This window comes from Herpailurus yagouaroundi, unplaced genomic scaffold, assembly GCF_014898765.1.
Source record: "Herpailurus yagouaroundi ecotype Mexico unplaced genomic scaffold, PumYag 188, whole genome shotgun sequence".
NCBI classification, from domain to species: domain Eukaryota; kingdom Metazoa; phylum Chordata; class Mammalia; order Carnivora; family Felidae; genus Herpailurus; species Herpailurus yagouaroundi.
Window position 1 is genome coordinate 25,386,154 of NW_024412419.1, and position 21,972 is coordinate 25,408,125.

Below are 21,972 nucleotides of genomic sequence, written 5' to 3' on the forward strand. Positions count from 1 at the left end.
GGGGGGAGGAGGGGGGAAGGGCAACAAATGAAAGAAAATGATTGCACTGGTATCAGTGGAAGCTCAGGAGTGTAGTGGAAGCTTGAAGGCAAGGAAGCAATTTTTGGCGGATGATTTACCTTGTGTCTTTTGCATTTCTGGATATCTTGTGAGAGCGGCACTGACAGCCCCTTGTTTGGGACTATCTTTTCAAGGACATTTGTATAGTGAACAGTTTTTGAAGGCAGCAATAGTGTTTCCCTCCAGAGCAAAAATGCCCATTATAAAAGATTTAGTTTCCCGAAGCTCAGGGTTCATCTGTGGTAACACAACCCACTGTGTGTGGGTAGGTGTCACTTGGCCCTGTGTCTGCCACCTGTGAGAACTGGGGTTAGGAGAACCAGTGTCAAAAAAAAATGCTGATATTCTGCCTTCTCCCATTACTGTGAATAATAAACTTTCCTTTAGCTCTGACCCAGGGGTCTTGTGTCTTTTACCAGCTGGTGGGCCAACTTGTCAGCTTGCAAGTAGGGCAAAACCTCAGACTCTTCACAGTTCTTGAGAGCATTGCCTTCAGAATCCTGAAGCAAATGACTTTCACCTTAGAATTTTATACACAACCCAAGTACAGAGCCAATGTGAAGTAGAATAAAGACATTTTTACCATTCAAGAATTTTTCCTTTACAGATGCAAATTCAAAAAGCTTACCTCTCATTCTTAGGAAGGTACTCTAGGATGCTATCTAGAAAAAAAAGAAAGAAAGAAAGGAAATCAAGAAATAAGATCTATGATCCAAGAAAGAAGTGAACCAAAATTAGAGATTGGAGAACAGAATCCCCAGGGTGTCTGTTATGCAGCCTGCAGAGAAAGCAACCAGTGACATTGGGGCATTTGAACAGAGAGCCTCTTGAGTGAATTCTTAAGGAAGGAAAAAAAAAGGGAATAAGGATTTGTTTGAGATCATGGCAAGTATGTCACATGGGAGAATTTGGAGAAAAGAGTGAGAGAGTCACAGAAAATCAGGGAAATGAAAAAGGTGAAGCAATTGTTAATTCAGGGAAAAACAAAAGATTGTATGAGAAAGGAGGTTGGTCGTAATTCACCATTTGGCTCAGTGTATAAGTGCTGATTATTGATTTTGCCAAAATTTATTTTATAAATATGTCACCGGGATAAAAGGAGAGAAATGTGGGCAGTGGTGTGGAAAAACCAAGTCCTTATCTCCCATGGCACAAAGTCAATAGATAATGTCTAAAATTGATATTTCAAGAAACAGCTGTATAATATTCAATTATCGAGGTAAATGCCAGGCGAAAGCCCTACAAGCGTGAAGGATGGTTACCTCTGGGGAAAAGGAGTATATTTGGAATAGGAGATTTCTGTATGTAAACATTACTTCAAACAAGTATTACTTTGATAAAAGTAATTAAATGCAAGTTTGAGTTTTTTAACAAGACAAAGATAACTGGTATAGCCCTTAGTGTCCTGGATCTCTTTTTTCTTGCAATCCGACTGGCATCGCCTTTATCAGTTCAAAAACCTCAGCTTTTTTCATTGTGAAAAGACAATTTTTAAAATGTGTTACATTTTGGGGCTCCTGGGTGGCTCAGTTGGTTAAGCGTCTGACTCTTGATTTTTGGCTCAGGTCGTGATCTCATAGCTCATTGGATCAAGCCCCGTGTCCGACTCTGCTCTGACAGTGCAGAGCCTGCTTAGGATTCTCTCTCTCTCCCTCTCTCTGACTCTTTGTTTCTCTCTCTCTCTCTCAAAATAAATAAATAAACAAAAAAATTTAAGAAATAAAATGTGTTACATTTTGAACTTCTTAGTTACACAACGCATAACATTGTTCTCGTGTTTTTCTTGACTAGATTCTCAAAAGGCAAATTTTCTTGGGGAAAAAAGGGAAAAGAACAGGAAGGGGCCCGGGATCTGGAGCTGAAAGAAGTGGGTTTCAGCCCTGCTGCGCTGGCCATCCGTGCTCACACTGTGCATCCTTGGACAAGTTACTGCACTGCTCTGAAACACGGTGTCCTGCCGCGTAGGTGAGGAAAACAACGCCTTCCTTGCAGGGCAGTTATGGGCAGTGTGTGGGTGTTTTAGTTCCCTGCAGCCTCAGTAGACCTGGCTACCTGCATGGAGGAAGCACCTGCTAAGTACTGATGTGAGCCCATTAAGAGCAATTTCTAAAGACATTTGGAAATGGAAGCAAGTGGCCGCTATGATTTAGGTAGAGGTTTGCCAAGAAGCTGGAGTTGGACTGAAAGCACTCTTTCAAAGTTCTGTTCATGCTCAGTAGTCTGGACTTTTCTTTCATCCTAGCCAAGATATACAGAATTCAGGCCATTTCAGCTGTACTGCCACAAAGAGAAAGGATGTATAGAGAAGAACAGAGCTAAGCAAGCCCATTCTCCACGGAATGACTTTGTTTTATCACAAAGAGCATTCCCATCTGTCCACACTGGATTCCCATCAGATGCACGTACCTAGTCTTCAAGACGTGTTCCCACCCTGGAGCTTCTGGTTCTGGAGTGTGAACGATGTTCTGTGGTTTGAATATCTTTGCTAGGGCTCACCTCGCCTTCTTATGGGTTCCCCTCCCTAGGCCCCACTTCACAGGTAGGCTGTTACCCTGAAGCCGACTTGGTCGGGAAGTCCCAAAGCCAATTTCAGCAGGCCAGGGCGGTCAGTGGTCATCCCTCTGGATGCTTAGCCCACAGCCCTGCCATTCGCAGATGGGCCAGTCTGAATGCTCTTGGTTCCTGTTAAATTTGTGTTGTCGATTCCCCAGGGCAGCAGGACAGAAGCACCAAGTATCCCTCAACAGAGGCCAGGTTTGAGAGGTTTTCCTATGCTTCACGATCCAACAGAAAGAATTCTTGGTGGTTAGGATGAACTGTGGCCTATTCGTGCTGTCCAAGTTGCCAGGGCCTGTTCTGGACATAAAGGTGAATGTGATCCCGGCTGGCTGACTAGACACAGGAGCAAACAAAGTGGCTTCATCTGGAAAACCTGGTTTGGTCTGCTCAGGGCAGTTCAGTTCAGCAAGCACCCTCTGAGAGCAGACCCTGGTAGATGCAGTGTGGGCCCCATCCTCGGAGGGGCTTACAAAGAAACAGAAGTGCAAGGGCAGACATGTAAACAGGAGGTACAGTTCATGCGTGGAGTGCTAAGTCAGCTTTGCAGAGGGCACGGTGGGAACATGGGAGCACAGGCTGACAGAAGGTGTTCCACGAGGACACGAGGTTTCCATGGGGACACAGGTGTCCCCCTTGTGCTGGGAGGGCTGGAAGGGGTTTCCTAGCGGATGACTCAGCCTTCCTTCAGCCCCATGTTCTTCCCCAACCTCAAAACAAATTGTCAGAAGTTCGTAAAGTTAATGCATCATTTTGCCAGGTACTAGAAGACAGTGTGGAGAAGCAAAAGTGGGTTTCTGGGGCTCGGACTACGCCCCCTTGCCTCTTGTCCTATCAGCCTTATGACTCAGCCATCCTGTCTTCTGGGAAGCTTTTCCATCCCCCCCCCCCCCCGGCCCCACCTTGGTGCCCCTTGTACGCCAGTGACCTCTGTTACGGCCAAGAGCACATCCTCCCCCTGTCCTAACTCTCTCTAAAATAAAACCTGCTTCTCTCCACTTGTCCTCGAAGGCAAGGACTGGTGGCCAGCTTCTGAAATAGTTCCTGCCATGGAACAGGTGCCTAGTAAATATCTATACTTGGTGATCTCCATATACATTTGGGGGGCTGACTGCCATGTACTTTGTGAGGCAGCATGTTCACCGAGAAGAGGTAGGCAGCTCTACCACTTATATGTTGGGCAACCTTGGGCACCTGGGTGGCTCAGTCAGTTAAGCGTCCGACTTCGGCTCAGGTCATGATCTTGCAGTTCATGAGTTTGAGCCCCGCGTTGGGGTCTGTGCTGACAGCTCAGAGCCTAGAGCCTGCTTCAGATTCTGTGTCTCCCTCTCTCTCACTGCTCCTCCCCTGTTTGTGCTCTGTTGTCTCTCTGTCTCTCAAAAATAAATAAACATTAAAAAAAAATAGGTTGGGCAACATTGACCAGTTATTTAACTTTTCTGAGACTCAAGTGTCTCATCTGTGAAATCATGAGGACAACACCTGCCTCGGCAAACTGCTAATAGCATTCACAGTGAATGCAGAGCACATAGGCGTATATTTGACACACAGTAATAGCTCACTAAATGCTAATTCCTTTCTCCCTTCTTTACCTAACAAATGGTTGATGGGTGAATGAATCTGAGGTCAGTACGGCTAGCCAGGTGTTAAACAGGCAGAACCACTTAGCATAAAACTCCACCCATGAGGGAGTTTGCAGGGGGGATTTCACTGTATCATTTTCTTTCTGGTAGGAACACAGTGTTTTTATTATTTTTAAAAATGTATTTATTTGTTTTGGGGGGGGGCAAGCAGGGGAGGGGCCGAGAGAGAGAGATGGAGAGAGAGAGAGAGAGAGAGAGAGAGAGACCCAAGCAGGCTCCTCGCTCAGCACAGACCCAACCAATATGGGGCTCTATCTCACAAACTGCAAGATCATGACCTGAGCCGAGGTCAAGAGACAGACGTGTAACTGACGGAGCCACCCGGGTGCCCTGTAAAATTTGTTATTTTATCCTTAATGTGAGGAGCAGCAGAGCCTGGTGACTATGAACCCGGAGCTCTGGCCACGGACTTCTTGGACCTGAAGCTTACTTTTACTACCAGGTGAATGACTTTGGGTGAATCACTGAACCATCTTGGCCGCTAAGTTACTCGTTTGTAAGACAGAGATCGTAGTACTGTTACCACATAGCTGTTACTTGCGCGAGGATTGACGAAGTTCAAATCTTGAAAGCTCTCAGAACAATGCTGAGCACAGAGTTAAGTGCTGTGTAACTGGTTGCTATGCTACTACTCTTTTGTGTGTCTAAAATGTTTTATGATCGACTAAGCCCGGTTATCAGATACTCAAATGGAACAATTAAATATGGGATGATGCAGGCATCTTCTCTGCAGGCAGAGCAAGATCCTCTCAGCATTAAGGCCATTCTCTCACCTTGTTCCACCTGCTCTCGTCACCTTCTCCTCTCCTCCTTGTCCACCGCCACAATCGCTCAGGATCATCGTCTGTCTTCCACTCTGACTGACGGTGACATGGTTTAGGCCTCATAATCTCTCTTGCACTATTTCTGGAGTCTCTAATAGGCCGCTTGTCACAGAATCTCATCTTCGAAGCACCTTACTTCCTGCTACTTAATCCATCTCTCTCCTCTTACACACGGGTCAGTATCATTCACTTCCTTCAACACCTTCAGTGGCTCACAGCTACCTCCCGTCTGTCCCCCTCTCTGACCCACACTCTTTCCATGTCTTCTATGCCACGCTCCACATTCCCTGAAAAAGGCCTGTCCTTTCCTGCTTCTGTGTCTCTGTTCAGGCTGCTGTTGCCTAGGACGTGTCCCCATCTCCAGCTTTTCGAAACCTCACTTATGCTTTAGGTTCATCTCACATGGGGTCTTTTCTTCCTTGGAACCTCCAGAATTCTCTTTTTGAACTTCCTTTCTGAACTCTGTCTGAACTGCTTTGGGTCCTTAACATCCTATCTCCTGGCTCAAGCCCGAGTGTCCTTTAAAACCACCAGTCCATCAGTGGATCTAGAACTCCTGCCCTCCATTTGGTGAGAGACCGGCCCCCAGCCCCTGAGCAAGGGACCCCACTGGAAGGCAGGCAGAAGCCCAGGGCACAGGGTGCTGGACACAGTGTTCTCACAGCATCCGGGGGTACCTCCAAACCTGAAAATCATGCAGGTGCCAGGCTGGTGAGTTGAAGAGAGGCAGGATTCAGGTACGAGAGCTGAGCATAGGAAGCAGAGCTAAGATACTTCCTGGGGTGTGGGGTGTGGTGGGACTGTCTCTGAGAGGGAGGGCGGAGCTTCTGGGGGTGCGGGCCAGGCCAGACTTGCTCTGCCAACCTCTGTTCCTCCTGTGCTTGTGCTCTGTTCTCCTGGACTGTGACACCGCTGACAGTGTGGCTTCCCCGCAGGGCTCAGCACGGACCGTGGCACACCGGGGGTAGCACACAGGTGACAGACCCGATCTGTGTGCGGGTGGGGAATGAACGCAAGGGCCGAGGAAACACCCAAGTGGGCGAAATGGCAATGAACTGCAGGCAAGGAGGGGCCAAGACTGGCGACAGGGACCGCTCACCCTCGCTGCTCTTCTCTGCCTCTTCCTCCCCGGGCTCGTCACCAATTCCCAACCGAAGAGCAGTGTTGCTGGGGATCAGGTTCTCCGTGACCCCGGGGGCTTCAGACCCAGCCTGACCTCTAAGTGACCTCTGGATCAGGGTCAGCCTTCAACACTCCGGAGCCCCGTCCTCTGCTCTGGACACTGATGTTCAATCCTCACAATAAAACTATAATGACGACAGACATTTTTGAAGACATAATATGTTCCTGGCTCTGTGCTGAGAACTCCACATTTCATTTAATCTCGCACCAACATTATGAGATAGCTGTGACTATCGCCCCATTGACAGAGTCGGAAATTGAGCTCAGAGAAGTTAGGTAATGTGTCCCTAGTCACACAGCCAGTTACTGGAGGATCTGAACCTACATTATCTGACCCGAGTCCACGGGACTAACTACTGGGCTTTAGAGGAGCATGTTGGTCAAAGAAAAAGTGGAACGGGGCTCAAGGGAAGGCTTTTTTTCTAGAAGTCAGGGTAGGAGAAATTGAGATACTATTCAGTTAATGGGGAAGGGTTGGGTGACGGGGCGGCATACCTGTAGGAGCAGGAAGGTTAGAGGAGGCCCAAGGCACAGGTGAGGCTTGGTCTCAAAGGAGGCTAAGAGGGAAGAAGCAAGGCCTCAAACTCCTGCGTTCACAGAGGAGAAAAGTTATTTTCAGTAAAAGGCAGGGGAGGAACTGGGTTTGGACGAAGGGTGGAGGGTGGAGGGTGGAGGGATTCGGTCTCCCTGCTGTGGGGACAGGCCCCGGGGCGTCTCCTCAAGTTGAAGGACAGGCCGGCAGAAAAGAATAAAAGGCCCAGTGGAGCTGGAGCCGGCTGCCTCCCTTGATCTCACACCACAGTGCAATGAATGGGAACAGTTTGGGAACAGAGAGTGTCCTCTCTGTTGTCTCCTATATAGCTTCTGGCTGTCGGCGCACCTTGTTACGCCCAGGGAGCACCCTGCAGAAATGGAAGGGGGCAGGGACTCGCATGCTCCGTTCTAGGAATCCAGGCACCCCTGCCGGGAAGCGGTCTTCTGGAGGGGAGGGAGGCACAGTGCATCCCCCCCCCCCCCATCCCACCATCATGGATGGCACACCCTTCATCCCGGCACCGCGGCCGGCCCAGGGGGGATGTGCCCTCAGAGGCTGCAATTTCTCAGAAGGCCATGCGGTGAGCCTTCCGCAGGGGATGCACACAGCTCCTCGCTGTGCCGGACAGTGAGTTATTGCAGCCTGTTATCTTCAGCAGCAGGTGGAGGCATCCTGGGCCGCTCCTTTCTGCAGAGCAAAGCCAGATAATATTTACTGGCTCAAATGAATAACGTAACCAGCCCTGGTGCAGCACAGAGGATGTGTCTCTCACCCAAGGTTTTGGGTTTTTTTTTTTTTCCCCTCCTTTCTTCCTTCATTATGTTTGTAATTCTGTTTTATTATTTCCCATTGGAAAGCTGTGAAATGAAAATGATGCAAATCTACTGCTGTGAAATAATGTCGTGCTCCAGTCCTTTTCCAATATGCCCTGAGGTTTGCACTGTGACGGCTTCATTAAATTAGTCGGCTCCATGGCAAATGGAAAAGCGCTCGGAGCTTCGGGGTGTGTTAATCCGAGTTAGGATGCCTGAGACCTTGGACCACCAGGGAGCCCGGGAGGTTGGCTCTGCATGTTGGAGAGAAGAGGCTCCCATCATCACCTGTAATGTCCCAGAGGTCTCCACGTTCACACAGCTGCTCGACCTCTCACGTCACCCTCCAACCTGCACTCTCTCCTCTGTGAGCCAGATGTGCCCAGCTGTTGGCACAAGTCAAGGGAAGAGACAGGTTAGGGCACAGTCTCTTCAGAGGCACAGTGGGCAGCGGCTTAGTGTGTGGAGTTGGGGGGCAGGGAGGGGACTTCAATCTAGTATAGGTAAACCACATAGACCACAGGTAAAAGGTAAGCCTCCTCTCGAAGGCCAACCAGGACTCACGTTGCCAGATGTCGGGGAATATGCCTGAGATTCCTGCAGATGCAGTGCAAGTGTGGCCATGTCCTTTTCTGTCACCATCCCCCAGAGTTTATGAGAACAGATTCTCCTTGCTGGGCTCTATTGCAGTATTAAAGATTTCCATTACTGATAGTTCTTTCCAGTTAGCACTTTCAGTATTAAACTCTGTCATTATGAAGTAAAATATGCATGATCCCTAAATCTATGGGTATTATAACAAGATTTCATTGTTATAAATTTGTCTTCTTGGTCCTCCGTTTCTGTCTTTGCTGTCTTTTTAAAACTCTAATGTCTGATAGCTATAGCCAGGAGGTAATTAGAAAGTGGTACTAAAGAATCACAAGCTTATTCTCTCACTCATTCACAGAAATTTATTGAGTGTCTACACTAAGATATGGTCCCGCAGCCAGTGGGAAAGACAGTGGTGACAGCTAATCATAATACTAAGGAATTTTGGTCTGAGGTGATTTGGGAAGCCCCCTCTCCAACACACATGTAAATATTGTATGAAATAAAATAAAACAATTTGAAACCATAGCTGCACTTGAATGGAAGGGGGAATCCTAGATTCTAAAAATGAGTGTGAACTCAAAGCTGGAGTGATGAGTGTGAGCTGATAGGGGAATTGAATCCAGATGGCTAGAGTTCGAACACCCAAGAGGCCGATGTGAAGACTGTGGACACCCAGGGTGGCTGGGATCAGAAACAAGACCGTACATATAGTTGGTTCCTTAAAAGGGCTAAACAATCCCCACTCACCAGCTGGGTGAATGGTGATGGCATGGCAGCAGGCCAATAATTTGCGCAGAGAAATGATAATTTGCAAAAGATGGAAAACCAAGCTTGTGCTAAGTGTAGATGCAGGTTCCAAATTCCCATCGCTTCCACAGAGTGGAAACCACAATCAGAGGAGAAATCAATGTACCAAATGGCTTAAAGTCAATGGGACCCAACAGAGGCAAACTTGAACCTTTCCCGAGGCATGCCTCCACAACCTGGACACCTGGGGTGTGCAGAGAAAATGACTCCTGCTGAAGATGAGCTCACACAGAGGATTTACACAGCACATAAGGAAACAAACTGGCAAGAGAGAAAGGATCAGATTCAATATGGCACCTGACTTGGCCACGTATGCTGCTCCTAGAGTTACTCAAACTCATTTCTGCCCATTTCTGCCCATTCACTCAATTTCATCAACCCTTCAACTCTAATCCATACACTTGGCAGTGCCTGGAGCCCCTGACTCTCTTCTTTCTAGTATATATATATATATATATATATATATATATGGATGTATAAATTCCTTTCCACTTAATTTGCACACCACACCCCTAAGATACTTAGGAATCCTTATTGTTTGTATCTGAGCCCACTAGTCAGATGTGATCCCAGGACAGGGGGCTTCTGACACCTCCTCACCTGGCCGTGTGGTGAGACTGCTCCAGGGTAGTGACTCCAAGCTTGGTTGGTGGTCTCAATCTTGTGAGCCCTTAAAATGTGAAGAGTGTAGGTCCCTTCTTTTTTCATAGGCTGATGTCATTTGACCCACTTTTACTTTCACCGGCGACTACTGGTGGCCTTCGGAGTGAGCCTTTCCAGGATACTGAAATTTGGCACTTGGACTCAAAGATCAGAGTTGACTAAGGACTGTGACTCAGCATTCACTGAAAGACCTGACTGCCAGGCAAAATTTGGCCGTACTCACTCTGCTGTGCAACTGCAGGTCGAGGCATCCCAGGGCAGGTCACTGTCCCATCAGGGCATCATCAGCTTTGTCCTCAGTTGGTGGAGGTGTGGAACTGTTGTTATCTCTTTTTTTTTTCAATTTTTAAAAATGTTTATTTTGAGAGAGAGAGCATGCGTGAGCAAGCAAGGGAGGGGCAAAGAGAGAGGGAGAGAAAGAATCCCAAACAGGCTCTGTGCTGCAAGAGCAGAGCCCAATGTGGAGCTTGAACTCATGAAACATGAGATCATGACCTGAGCAGAAATCAAGAGTCAGACACTTAACTGACTGAGCCACCCAGGTGCCCCAGAACTCTTGTTATTTCTGCCTTCAAATCACAAATTACTCTTGTTTTGGCTTTATCGCCATCAGCAAAAAAACGTTTGTCCTCCTGGGGCAAAGGACTCATTCTTGTTTCTCCGTTTCCTTGGGTGTTCAAGAGGGACTGAGAGCCACCTACACTCTGTGACTTTATGGGAGTAGTAAAATATAAGTTACTTTACCTTGGACAAGGAGGAGTTTTTCCAATCATCCATTTAGGAAAACATTCACTGAGAGCTTGATGTGCCCAGCCCAGTGGTGGGGAGAAGGCAAGAAAGAGACAGCTTTCCTGCCACCAGGGAACTCAAGGTCAGGTACAGATATATAGAGAGACCAACAATAGGTGAGGACGTTGGCTCCTTGAGTTATTTTAGTGCAGGGCCTGCTTCTCCTACTCAGGGGAGAGGGTACTGGCGAACCTATCTGACCTTTCCTTCTCTGCAAGGCTGGTTTAAATCCTGCGGACACAGCTTGAGGAGTCATCAGAGTATCTTCTTCAATAGGCGGCTTTATCTATCCCATGGCCTCCTCTCCTTTTCATAGTGGGGAATGAAAGTACCACAAAAGAGCCAAACCATAACTAAAGAAGGTAAGAGGGGCATTGTATGAATTGATACAACCCCCGGAAGAGATTCTGGGTATGTACACTCAGTCCTTGACTTCCTCTACCTGCAGTAGTCCTCAGCAATGATGAGCTTGAACCATGGCCCTCACTGAAGGCTTTCTGGATGAAGGGGAGACAGACACCTGTTTAGGGCACAGTTCCTGCGGCAGCCAGAAGCGAAAATGGCCCCCAATGATCCCCCCTCCTGGCATCAGCTTTCTTGTGTAATTCCCTCCCCATAAGTGTGGGCTGAAACTAGTGACTTGTTTCTATCACACAGAATGTGGCAAAAGTGACAGATGGTCACTCGTGAGATTAGGTTCTAGAGGACCTTGACTTCATCTTGCTGGCACCTTCGACTTGTGGGTCTGCTTAGTGAACTGGTATGTTGGAGAGGCAAGGGCTGAGGCAAGGACTGTATGGCAAGGACTGAGGGCGGCTTATGGCCAATAGGCCTGGAGAACCAAATCCTGCCAACAGTCAGTGAGTGAGCCCTGGAACAGATCCTCCTGTTTGAACCCTGAGATGACCAGAGCCCTGGAAAACACCTTGACTGTAGCATTTCCAGTCACTCTGAAGCAGGGGACCCTGTGAAGCTGAGCCTAGATTCTTGATCCACAGAAACTGTTCGATAACAAATGTACGTTGCTTTAAGCTGCCAGGTTTTGGGGGTAATTTGTCATTTAGCAATAGATAAATAAGACCATTACTAAACAGCTTGTGGTGGACTGACCTTGGCAGAAAATGTATGGGACTATTTTGGGAACTTTTTTTTTTTTAAGTTTATTTTTGAGAGACAGAGAACAAGCAGTGGAGGGGCAGAGAGAGGGAGACACAGAATCTGAAGCAGGCTCCAGGCTCCGAGCTGTCGGTACAGAGCCCAACGTGGGGCTCAAACCCACAAACTGTGATCATGACCTGAGCCAAAGCTGGACACTTAACCGACTGAGTCACCCAGGCGCCCCTATTTTGGGAACTTTTAAAAAATATGCATTGGTTCTTTTCTTAAACCCTAGTTAATAAGCATGAACAAAGGTGCATCTTGGTGGCTCAATCAGTTGAGCATCTGACTTGATTTGGGCTCAGGTCATGATCTCATAATTCATGGGTTTGGGGTCTGCACTGGGCTCTATGCTGACAGCATGGAGCCTCTTGGGCTCCTCTCTCTCTCTCTCTCTCTCTCTCTCTCTCTCTCTCCCCCCACCCCCTGTGCACCTCCCCTGCTTGTGCTCTGTGTCTCAAAATAAATAAATAAACATTAAAAAGATAAGCACGCGGGGTGCCTGGGTGGCGCAGTCGGTTAAGCGTCCGACTTCAGCCAGGTCATGATCTCGCAGTCCGTGAGTTCGAGCCCTGCGTCAGGCTCTGGGCGGATGGCTCAGAGCCTGGAGCCTGTTTCTGATTCTGTGTCTCCCTCTCTCTCTGCCCCTCCCCCATTCATGCTCTGTCTCTCTCTGTCCCAAAAATAAATAAACGTTGAAAAAAAAAATTTAAAAAGATAAGCACGGACGAACATAGTACCCAATTCCTAGGGCACATTGGGGATTTATTAGAGTAAGAAAGTCATATGCTAGTGGCCATAGACTATAAAGCCAGGAGGGCCCAGAGCAACATCTAGGGCAGTGGTCCCAACCAGGGAGGAGAATCCAAATCACCTGAGGAGCCTGGACCCCACCTGGACCTCCCAAAGCAGGATCTCCACAGCTGGAATCTGAGCCCTTAAATAGACATGATTTGTCCGGATGAGAGAACGTATCTCTGGGTAAGAACCACGGATCTGCTCCTGTTCCCCTACTTGACATGTTGGGAAATGAAGCAGCAGAGCAGTTGTGTGTATGTGATTTTTTAATTAAAAAAATTTTTTTTAAGCTTGCTTATTTTGAAAGCGAGTGAGCGAGCAGGGGAGGGGCAGAGAGAGAGGGAGAGAGAGACTGTCAAGCCGACTCCACACTACCAGCACCTAGACCGAACCAGGGCTCAAACTCACATACCGTGAGATCATCACCTGAGCTGAAACCAAGAGTTGGATGCTTAACCGACTGAGCCACCCAGGTGCCCCTGTGTGTCTTTCATGGTCACACAGGCTGTTGGTGGCAGCCCAAGATAGGAGCATGAGTCTCTCATGGACCTGTTCTCTTTGCCCAAAGACCCTGCAAGACCCTGCAAGAACCCAAAGTTCTGCTCTGCCCAAAGACCCTGCAGCCTCCGCCCCACCACGTGTCCCCTCTGAATGAAGAACTTAGCTTAGCCCAGAACTTACATAAGTAGAAACAAATAGATGCACAGAGAAAACATCTAAGGTTCCTTTATTTGTTTTGAAAACAACCTCCATTCTTCATCTCTCAATTTAGTCCTGGTCCAGTGACAAAAAAAGGCTTTTCTCTCTGGCTTCCTTTGTAAGAAAGGGAACAACATAAACACTTCCCATTACATCTTGGTCGCCAGATTCCAGCGAGGTGAAGACTGGGCCAGGACTGGAACTCAGCAGCACGGAGAGCACGTGAAATCTGTCTCTGAGCCCCACGTGGCTTACAATCCTTTCCTCCATCCTCCCTGAGACACCTGCTCCTGTCCAGGGGCTCTTCTCTACTTCCCCATGCAGGGCATCTACTACAGTAGTTGGGAGCTGCTGGTGGCCTGATTTCTGGTCTGCTTCTCATCTGGGAAACGTCACCCACGGCCCCGCTGGCTCAGGCACAGGGTCCTCAAGAGCTCACCAGGTCCCAGTGCTGGCTCATAAGTGACGACTCACATGGGTTGACAACGATTTCCCTGCCATTCTCGGAGCCATCCCCAAACATGTCCGTGTCTAGGCAGAGGTGGGATGCTATGTGCTCGATGCGGGAACCAGTCTTGGTCCACTGCTGAGAAGACGGAGAGGAGAGAGAGTGAACCGGGATTCTCTGGCTAAGGCCCCAGGTCCTATCGACAACATCAGCAGCTCCAGAACAATCAGCCGTGTTTACACCGCACGGCTGGGGTCACCCAGAGACTTGACTTCATGGTCTCACGGAGGAATAAAACTGCAACTAATTGCTTTGCCAGGTACTGTTGGTTTTTCTGGTTTTGTTTGTTTGTTTGTTTGTTTTTTCCCCTCCAGATAAAAAAGTAAAAGCAAAATCAATATGTTTGCTAGGAAAACTCATTAGAAGGCAGTAACTTTCTAAGCCACAGGCCAGAAAACATGAAGCACGTTAGTCAGAGGAGCACCCAGAGAGATGATGTGCCCTCAGTGTCTGCACAGCAGGAAGATGTGGGAGTGAGCTGGGGGATGGGGTGCAGGAGGGCAGAGAGGCTTCTGGGCAGCACCTGAGGCCACGAACCTGTGCTCCTCCAAAGCACTCCAGCACATGAAGGGCCCAGGCAGAGAGGGGAGCTCATGCCTCTGCTCCCCAGACCTCCTCTTACCCAACAAGTGGGGGGGGATGGACACGTTTCGGGGAACCACCACTGAGCAGGCACCATGGACCACTTCAGTTCATTGCTCTAAACAGCTGCCCCATGGGGGGAGCATCATCAACTAACTTCACAGAGGAAGAAACCAAAGCTCAGAGAGGTCCAGTAACCTGCTGTGGGTCACACAGCCAATGAGTCATAAAAGGGCATTGGAATCTCTGTCTCTCTAATGCCAGTACCCAGTTGGCAGGAAACTGTGTGGGGTTAACAACTTGGGGTCAGCTGGGCACATGGCACATCCAGAGTGCTACGAATCTTGGTGGACATCCTGCCAGAGCACAAGGCTTCCGAAGGCAAAGTTAAAGCACTGCTCATCCCTGTGGCCCTGAAGGCTTTGCCCCAGTGCTCTCCGGCTCCGGGGTGCCAGGTGGGCATCAGAGCTACGCAGGAGGGTACAAGATGCACGTGCACACTGTGGTCTGCCCAAGTCCACAGGCATTCAGGGGCAATCCGACCGCCTCTCCTAACCAGGAGGGTCGCTTTCTGATCAACCCCTCCTCTTCTACAGTTTCTCTCCTGTCTTGCACACTCGAGCCTCTGACCTTACTCAGGCAGTCTGGAAGCTGCAGGTGGCCACGCCCCTGTGTGCCCAGTGAGCACTTACCTGTCTGTCATCTCCATTCTTGCAGAGGACAAGAACCACCGGGGCTCCAGGGAAGATGGTGACAACGGACAGGCACAGCTCCTCCTGGAGGATCTGCTGGGTGTATGTGAAGGCCCATATCTGGAGGAGAAGAGGCCAGAAGGTTCACATCAGGATCCTCAGAAGCCTGGTGGGGCACTCCCGGGACTATGTGTGATAATTAGCGAAGCCTGGTGGTATAAAGCACTGGGGGTCCCAGCAGGAACAGATGGTCAACAAAGTCACCTTGAACAATGGGACTCAACAGCCAGAGGCTCGCAGGTCACAGCGCCACTGAACTCTCCATCCCCACACCTGTGAAGGGGACTGGCCTGGGCATGCAGGCCACCTCTGGGAGGCACGGAACAACTCTGGGCTTGAGGTGGCGAAGCCTGAACAGCACCGCAGCCCAGCTGTGTGGTCAGCAGTTTCTCTGTCAGATCCAGGTCTGTTCCCCCACACTTGACACCGTGAGCAGACCTGGCAGGGAGGCCGAATCGGTGCCCTGAAAGCCTGAGTGTTCTGATAAGAGGCCCACGGCAGGACAAAGGGAACAGGGAGTGTGCCGCGGGAGGGAGTGGAAGGGCAGAGGGAGTCAGGAGACAGAACATCATCACAGTAGGGGTGTGAACTCCAGCACTCCAGGAGGAGATGGCTTAGCACAGAGCTCCTACAGGGAGGGGAGCTGAAAAGGTGAAAGGACAAGGAGGGTGGGGAGAGGAAAGGGGCATTCTGGGAGAGTCCTTACAAGGAACATGCCTCACTTATTCCATGCAATGCCAGAGATCAGAGAGCAACTAAGTGCTCAAGAAGCCCAAGCCACTCCTGTTTCTTAGGTCAGGGAGATGAAAACGTGAAACTCCACAAGGTCCTTCCCAGGCTGCCAAGTGGGGGCCCAGCTGCCCTTTGCCCTCATCACGGAGCAAGGGTCACCGGTGAGTTGGATGCTTTGAGGGGAGCTGCTGAGAGAACCCATCAAGGACTGAACTCCTTCCCCGCTGCGCCCCTGCAGTTGGCCCTCAGCCTCTGGACCAGGCCACTTGGCAGCCACTTCTCCTTGGCCTGAGAATGGAGAAAGGGTCCCTTAGCTGGCTGGCCTCCTGTTCTAGGTCCATACGCCCCATAAGCTGACCCGGTGCTCATCTGTTCCTTGTTCTGCACCTCCCCCAGCTGATGGCAGCCACTCCCCAGCCTTGGCGCCTCTCCTGACTTCTGCTAGCTAGTGACATCCTCAGCGTCTTTCCTGTGTTCTCCTCTTCGCTCCCAAGCTTGGGTCCTTCTGCTGCCCCATCAGATACTTGGATGCAGACCACTGCCTCTCCTGATCTGGAACCTTCCCTGTCCCTGATACCTGGATGGGGCCACCGGTTCAGTGGGAGCCACCGTCCTCTATGGTTGGGTTCTATGTGTGGATTCCCTTTTCATTAAAAAAAAATTTTTTTTAATGTTTACTTATTTTTGTGTGAGAGAGAGACAGAGTGTGAGCAGTGGAGGGGCAGACACAGAATCCGAAGCAGGCGCCACACTCTGAGCTGTCAGCACACAGCCAGGTGTGGGGCTCGAACCCACCAACTGTGAGATCCTGGCCTGAGCCCAAGTTGGATGCTTAACCGACTGAGCCACCCAGGCGTCCCTCCTGTATCCCTTTTCAAATTGCTGGTGTTGGGAGAAGATCTAGACCAGGGGAGTGTATGGAAATACAGATGAAAATAGACTGGCTGTGAATTGAGACTTCTTGGAGCCTGGGCAAGGGTCCAGGGGATCCTTTATACTCTTCCATCTATTTCTAGACCTATATATATATTTAATTTTTTAAATAATAAATGTTACGGAATGTACTCCTTGGAACACATCAATAAATTCTCCACCAGCCTTGAACATCACCATACTACACACGCCACATGCTTCCCTCCAGGGTAAACTGAAAGGGAAAGACGTCTGTATGCACAGAGGTGAAACAATAACCATGATGACATTGTTACCGATGACTAGCATTTGCTGAACACTTACTGTGTGCAAGACACTATTCCGGGGGCTTTCCACAGATTAATTTAGTCTTCATAGGAATCCTACTAGATAAGTATTATTATTATTATCCTCATTTTACAGACGACGAAAGGCTCACGGAGGTTAGCCAAAGTCACGAACTGGTCAGCGGTCCCGGACCATCTCCAGCTTGTTTATTGTCGCTGTTGCTGCCACAGTCACGGCTCCTTCCAGCACCCTTCTATTCAAGTTTAATCACAGGCAGTGTCTGTCCCTGAGATCCCTCACAAATATAGAAAACTGTAGATCAGCTCCACTCTGACAGCACAGAGCTGGTCACTTCCCACTGGAAACAAGGGTCACACCCCATGTTGGGGACTGGGGAGGGGGGATCGGACCAGACAGTAGGCACCTCCCTGACATTGATGGGAACTGGGGAAGTGCATGAGTGGAGGCCCACGTTTTCCGGACTCCATGCCAGGGCAGGGGGGTGGGGTACACACAATGCGGCCTACCAGCCGGTGCCTGTTCCCCTTTTCTTCCCACCCTGGCTCTGTCCCCTGCTGTGAACTCCTGCACCAGCATATGCGTCTCTGCTGGTCACCCCCTTGGACCTAGGTAGCGTGCTAGGGACACAGGGTACCCCCAGGAGATCCATGCAGGTCCTCAGTTCAGGCTTCGGCCATTTCGGTGGGGGATTCTGGGGCTCCAGACATCTGCAGTGTGATCTAGAAAGTGGAAGCAGATCTTGGGTGTGTGTCCAAAGAATTCTGTACGAGGAGGGGAGGGTGGGGAGAGAAAAGCCCGAAGCCCAGGCCCAGGCCCAAGGGCAGGAATGCCAGGGAACCACTGCCCAGGCCCACCATACAACTGGCCTCAGCTTTAGATTTCTGCCATTGTCGGGAAATGAGGCTAAACACACAGTCAGTGATGTGGAAAGAAGATAAGGTCCATCCCCCTGACCCATTACCCACCCACACAGCTTGCTGTAAACCATGAATTAGCATTTTAAAAATAAATCCTGTAATTATCTTGATTACCACAATACACTGACTTTGTCTTTGTGTGTGTGTGTATGTTAAGAGCATTAACTAATTAAACATAAAAACTTGACATATACCACCATTTCTGAAAGCTTATCTTGGCATTTCTTCTTTTTTAGTATCCCAGGGGCTAGGGAAGTGCTAGGGAAGGCTTGAGGGTGGGAGGGGGGTGGTGTTTTTTTTCACATCGGAGACACCCCATCCACTAATGCCTTTCGGGAAGGAAGGCATATGGTGACCCCCACGGGGGCCAGGTCTGGGCTCAGAAGAGATCACCTCAAGACCCCCAAGGGGAGAACGCACATGCACAGGCAGGGTATGGAAGCCTTTACACTGAATGGACTTTCCATTAGCTGGTGTTTACCGGCACTGAAATAATTCAGCCTCATGATTTCTCGGAGGAGCCACATCTGCGAGGGAGGAGGGAGGGAAGCAGAACACGGGAGCAGGTGGGGCAGGAAGCGAGGAGAGGTTTTCCGATTCCCGTTCTGCAACCTGTCAGCCTTCCAGAATGGCCGGTGATGAATGGGTTTATTAAATGAACCTCAGAGTCAGAAATGGATTCAGGAAGGTAGCCGTGGTTGCTCAGGCTGGCCTGGCCTAGATCGGTGTGCGCTGAGCTGTCTCCTGACAGCTCCATTTGGGGGTCTGGCCCAGTCATAGACACCACCCCCCGTCCCTGCACCCCGGTGCACACAGACATGGCCACACCTACAGAAGGTAACTCAGAGGTGGTGTGGGCAGCCTCGCCTCCTCAAGGATAGGCCACTGAGGGACTGAGGAGAGGGGGGTCCACTCCTGGCCCTCCAGCCCCTTTGCTCCTGCCCTGGAAGAGGGGAACTGATGATGGGGAGGGGTGGTCGAGGTTGGACCTTAAGGACTCTGCGCTTAGCGAGTCTCTGGAAGTCAGCCCCTGCATGAGGAGAAGCGAGCAGCCTGGCAGGTGGGGGCAGCAGACTTCTCTCTGGGTGATGCCCATCCGGCCGCAGCTGTCAGGGCTGGGACCACACGGGCCGCAACACCCAGCCCGGGTTTCATGTCTTGTGTTGGATGGAACAGCAGAGAGGAAAGGGGCTCTTAAGAGGACATGTCTGGGGGCGCCTGGGAGGCTCAGTCCAGTTAAGCATCTGACTCTTGATTTCGGCCCAGGCCATGACCTCACTGTTGTGAGATCGAGTCCCGCATCAGGTTCTGTGCTGAGCATACAGCCTGTTTAGGATTCTCTCTCTCTCCCTTCCTCTGCCCCTGTCCCCGACTCATGCTCTCTCTCTTTCTCAAAATAAATAGACATTTAAAAAGAAGGAGAAGAAGAAGACATGTCTGGAGGAGCCAAGGTCCAAAAGAGGCAGGCATGAGATGGGTCGGGGTCCAGGCCCAGGGCTGACCTTGGAATGGCCTAGGGCCACCTCCAGGAGGCAAGAAGGAACCAGCCTGGGGCAGCAGCTCTCGACTAGAGTGATTTCACCCCTATCTGTCTACCCAGGGGACATACGGCAGTGTCTGGAGGCATTCTTTGAGCACTAGGACTAATTGGAAGGTGTCACTGGCACCTAGCAGGTGGGGCCAGGGATGCTGGCAAAACCTACAGCGCACATGACGGTCCCCACAACAAAGAATTATCCGGTACTAATGCAAACAGTGCTGAAGTTGAGACACCCCAGCCTAGTCTGAAGGGCTTGGTCCCTGGGGACAGCAGGCCCGGCATTACTCGTGTATGACCTGAGAGTACTGGTCAACCTCTCTAAGCCTCACTTACCCCATCTGTGAAATGGGGGGATAAGAGGACACGGTTCATGGGGTCGTGTGATGACCAACCCAGATGATGCCCGTGGAACACGCAGCTGGCGCCTGGCCCTGAAGCGGTCTCCATGAACAGTATTTTGTGGCACGTGGGAGGAGCGATGGTTGGGTGAAGAGAGAAACATTCACACGTGGAGAGAAGGCAGGCGTTGTGTTGTCATCAACGCAGAAGCCTGCGTCAGTTACTGATGGTGGTGAGCTCCCCGTTCAAAAACTCTTCAGCGTGGGGAACAGTAAACAACGGAGAAGAGACCCCATGTGCCAAGCAGCATTGCTGGTTCTGTTGTGGTTAGATGGGCAAATAGCTCATTTATAAGGACTCTGGCTCCAGGTGCTTCACATTCATAGTCTATTGATGCTCACACTGGCCCTGGGAGGCAGGAACGGTTTTATGGAGGGGGACAGAGGTCCGTGGTTACTCTGGGCAATGCCAGGTGCAGACCGCAGGGTCGACTTTAAATGTGGGGCCTCTTTGGTGAGACTGGATCTGAGCCAAGAGCATCCAGAACCACCAGCTGGCCTTGAGTAGGCCACTCTGAAGGCCGCACACACACACACCCTGAAGCCTTCTTCAGACAAGGTGTCTGGAATGAATGCATGGGCTCAAGTGACACTTCAGTTCAGCCAACCTCTCGATGCACCTAGGTCCCTGAAGGATCACCCAAATGTACTGATCGGCCGTGTTGGGGACACCTTCTTCAGCTGCACAGACACAGACCTTAGCCTCTCCCTGGTGACCTGGGAGGCTCAGAGTTACAGTCCCTGCCTTCGATTAGGACCTTCACCAGACTCACTGTTAGGGTGTTTTCTTTATTCCCAGTCCATCCTGTCCCTTCGTCCTGAGTTGTAAGAACACACTTTATATACATGTGACTAAAAACCCACAGCCAGCGCATCTGTTGTTGGGTCATGCTGTTGGGCCCAAGAGTAACTGCTGGCTCCTTGCTTGTTACTCCTGCGAACGTGGGCGACATACTGAACTCTGCAGCTCTGTCCCCTCTGTGGGGAATGAAGATAATGTGGGTCCCTGCCGTGGAGGGTCACTGTAGGGAACAGATGGGTTTCCATGTGTATGTGCTCAGAACAGGGCTGACCACAGAGCAAGCGCTTCATCTGTGGACTACGGTAATGGAGGAAGCCAACAGGAAAAGAGATGGGCCCAGAGAGCTTCCTTTAGAAAAGTGCCTTTGCTTCGCCTCCCAGGAGAGATGCCGGAAAGGCAGCCATGATGGGGCCGATCCCAAGGGTGTGTTCCCGAAGCGTGGGGAGGAATGGTGGGATCAGACAGGGAAGATGACATACTGGCCACCGTCCCGTGGGCAGACTCACTTTGGGTGCCAAGGGGAGTGCAGGTGCGGGGGCAAGAGTTTCACCTTCTCTCACCCACCCGGGTGTCCAGCTGTCTACACGTGTCCTTCATAAGCCAGTAGCCCAAACTGCCAGGAACACAGGGAGACGGACACACTGAAGAGTTTTTAGGTTTGTTTCCCTTTTGAAAAATTGGGATAGTAAACGAGATTGGTGCATCTGTCTTCCCTCTATCTTTCACACAAATATTTTTCTAGAGAATCCAATAAAGTTAAGGGGGAAACTCGTTAACCTGGAGGGTTCTTGGGCTTCGCACGTCTGCAGACTGATGACGTATTTCTCGTGTACTTCACCCAAGGCATCAGCTTGCTGACATCTTCAATACACTCTCAGATTAAACATTTTGTTCCCAAGGTTGACGAGCCGGCCAAGAAAGAGAGGTGAGGAGGGGTGGACAGATGGGCTGGGGGTGGGGCAGGGACATGAGCCAGTGTCAGAGGCAGAGGACAACCATGGTCTGGTTGTCTCCTTTCAACAAAGGGGACACCCATGTGCCTGGAAACCCACCCCTGGAGAGCGTGTGGCCAGCTGGAAGCAGAATTCCAAGCTCTTGTTACCACCCTCTGCTGTTCTTTTACTCCAGGAGTCTGGACCCTGCAATCATCTACCGCATGGCCTGAGCTTGGTTTCAGGACCTGTAGAGATCTCACCCCAGGTCTCTCCTCCCAAGGGTAGACTGAAGCCAGACTACACACAGCCAGACCCAAAGGGAACCATTTAGAGGGGAGCGACCAAATGTGGATTTGCCAGCAGGGAGTTCATACTGGGGGACAGAGCCAGGGAGGGCAGAAAAGGGGAATAGGCACAAGCTAGTAGCCTGTGCTAAGTGTACCCCACCCCCTTGCCCTGGCATGG

The 21,972-nt window shown here is 50.3% G+C and overlaps 1 protein-coding gene across 5 annotated transcripts in view; it reads right to left on the reverse strand.

Moving 5' to 3' along the window:
- Window positions 1–13,131: 13,131 nt before the first annotated feature.
- The window catches only part of GALNT14 (polypeptide N-acetylgalactosaminyltransferase 14), a 214,385-nt gene continuing 205,544 nt past the window's right edge, over window positions 13,132–21,972 (reverse strand). Inside the window, exons 14-15 of one of the 5 annotated variants that reach the window (XM_040496432.1) lie at window positions 14,903–15,022; window positions 13,132–13,703 (exon numbers count right to left, since the gene is read on the reverse strand). In XM_040496432.1, the coding sequence (XP_040352366.1) occupies window positions 13,548–13,703; window positions 14,903–15,022 (276 nt within the window). In that variant the 3' untranslated portion in view covers window positions 13,132–13,547. Of the gene's footprint in view, window positions 13,707–14,902; window positions 15,023–17,562; window positions 17,635–21,218; window positions 21,521–21,972 lie in introns of those variants that run through there. The other 4 variants (XM_040496430.1, XM_040496436.1, XM_040496434.1 and 1 more) reach the window with 4 other exon arrangements.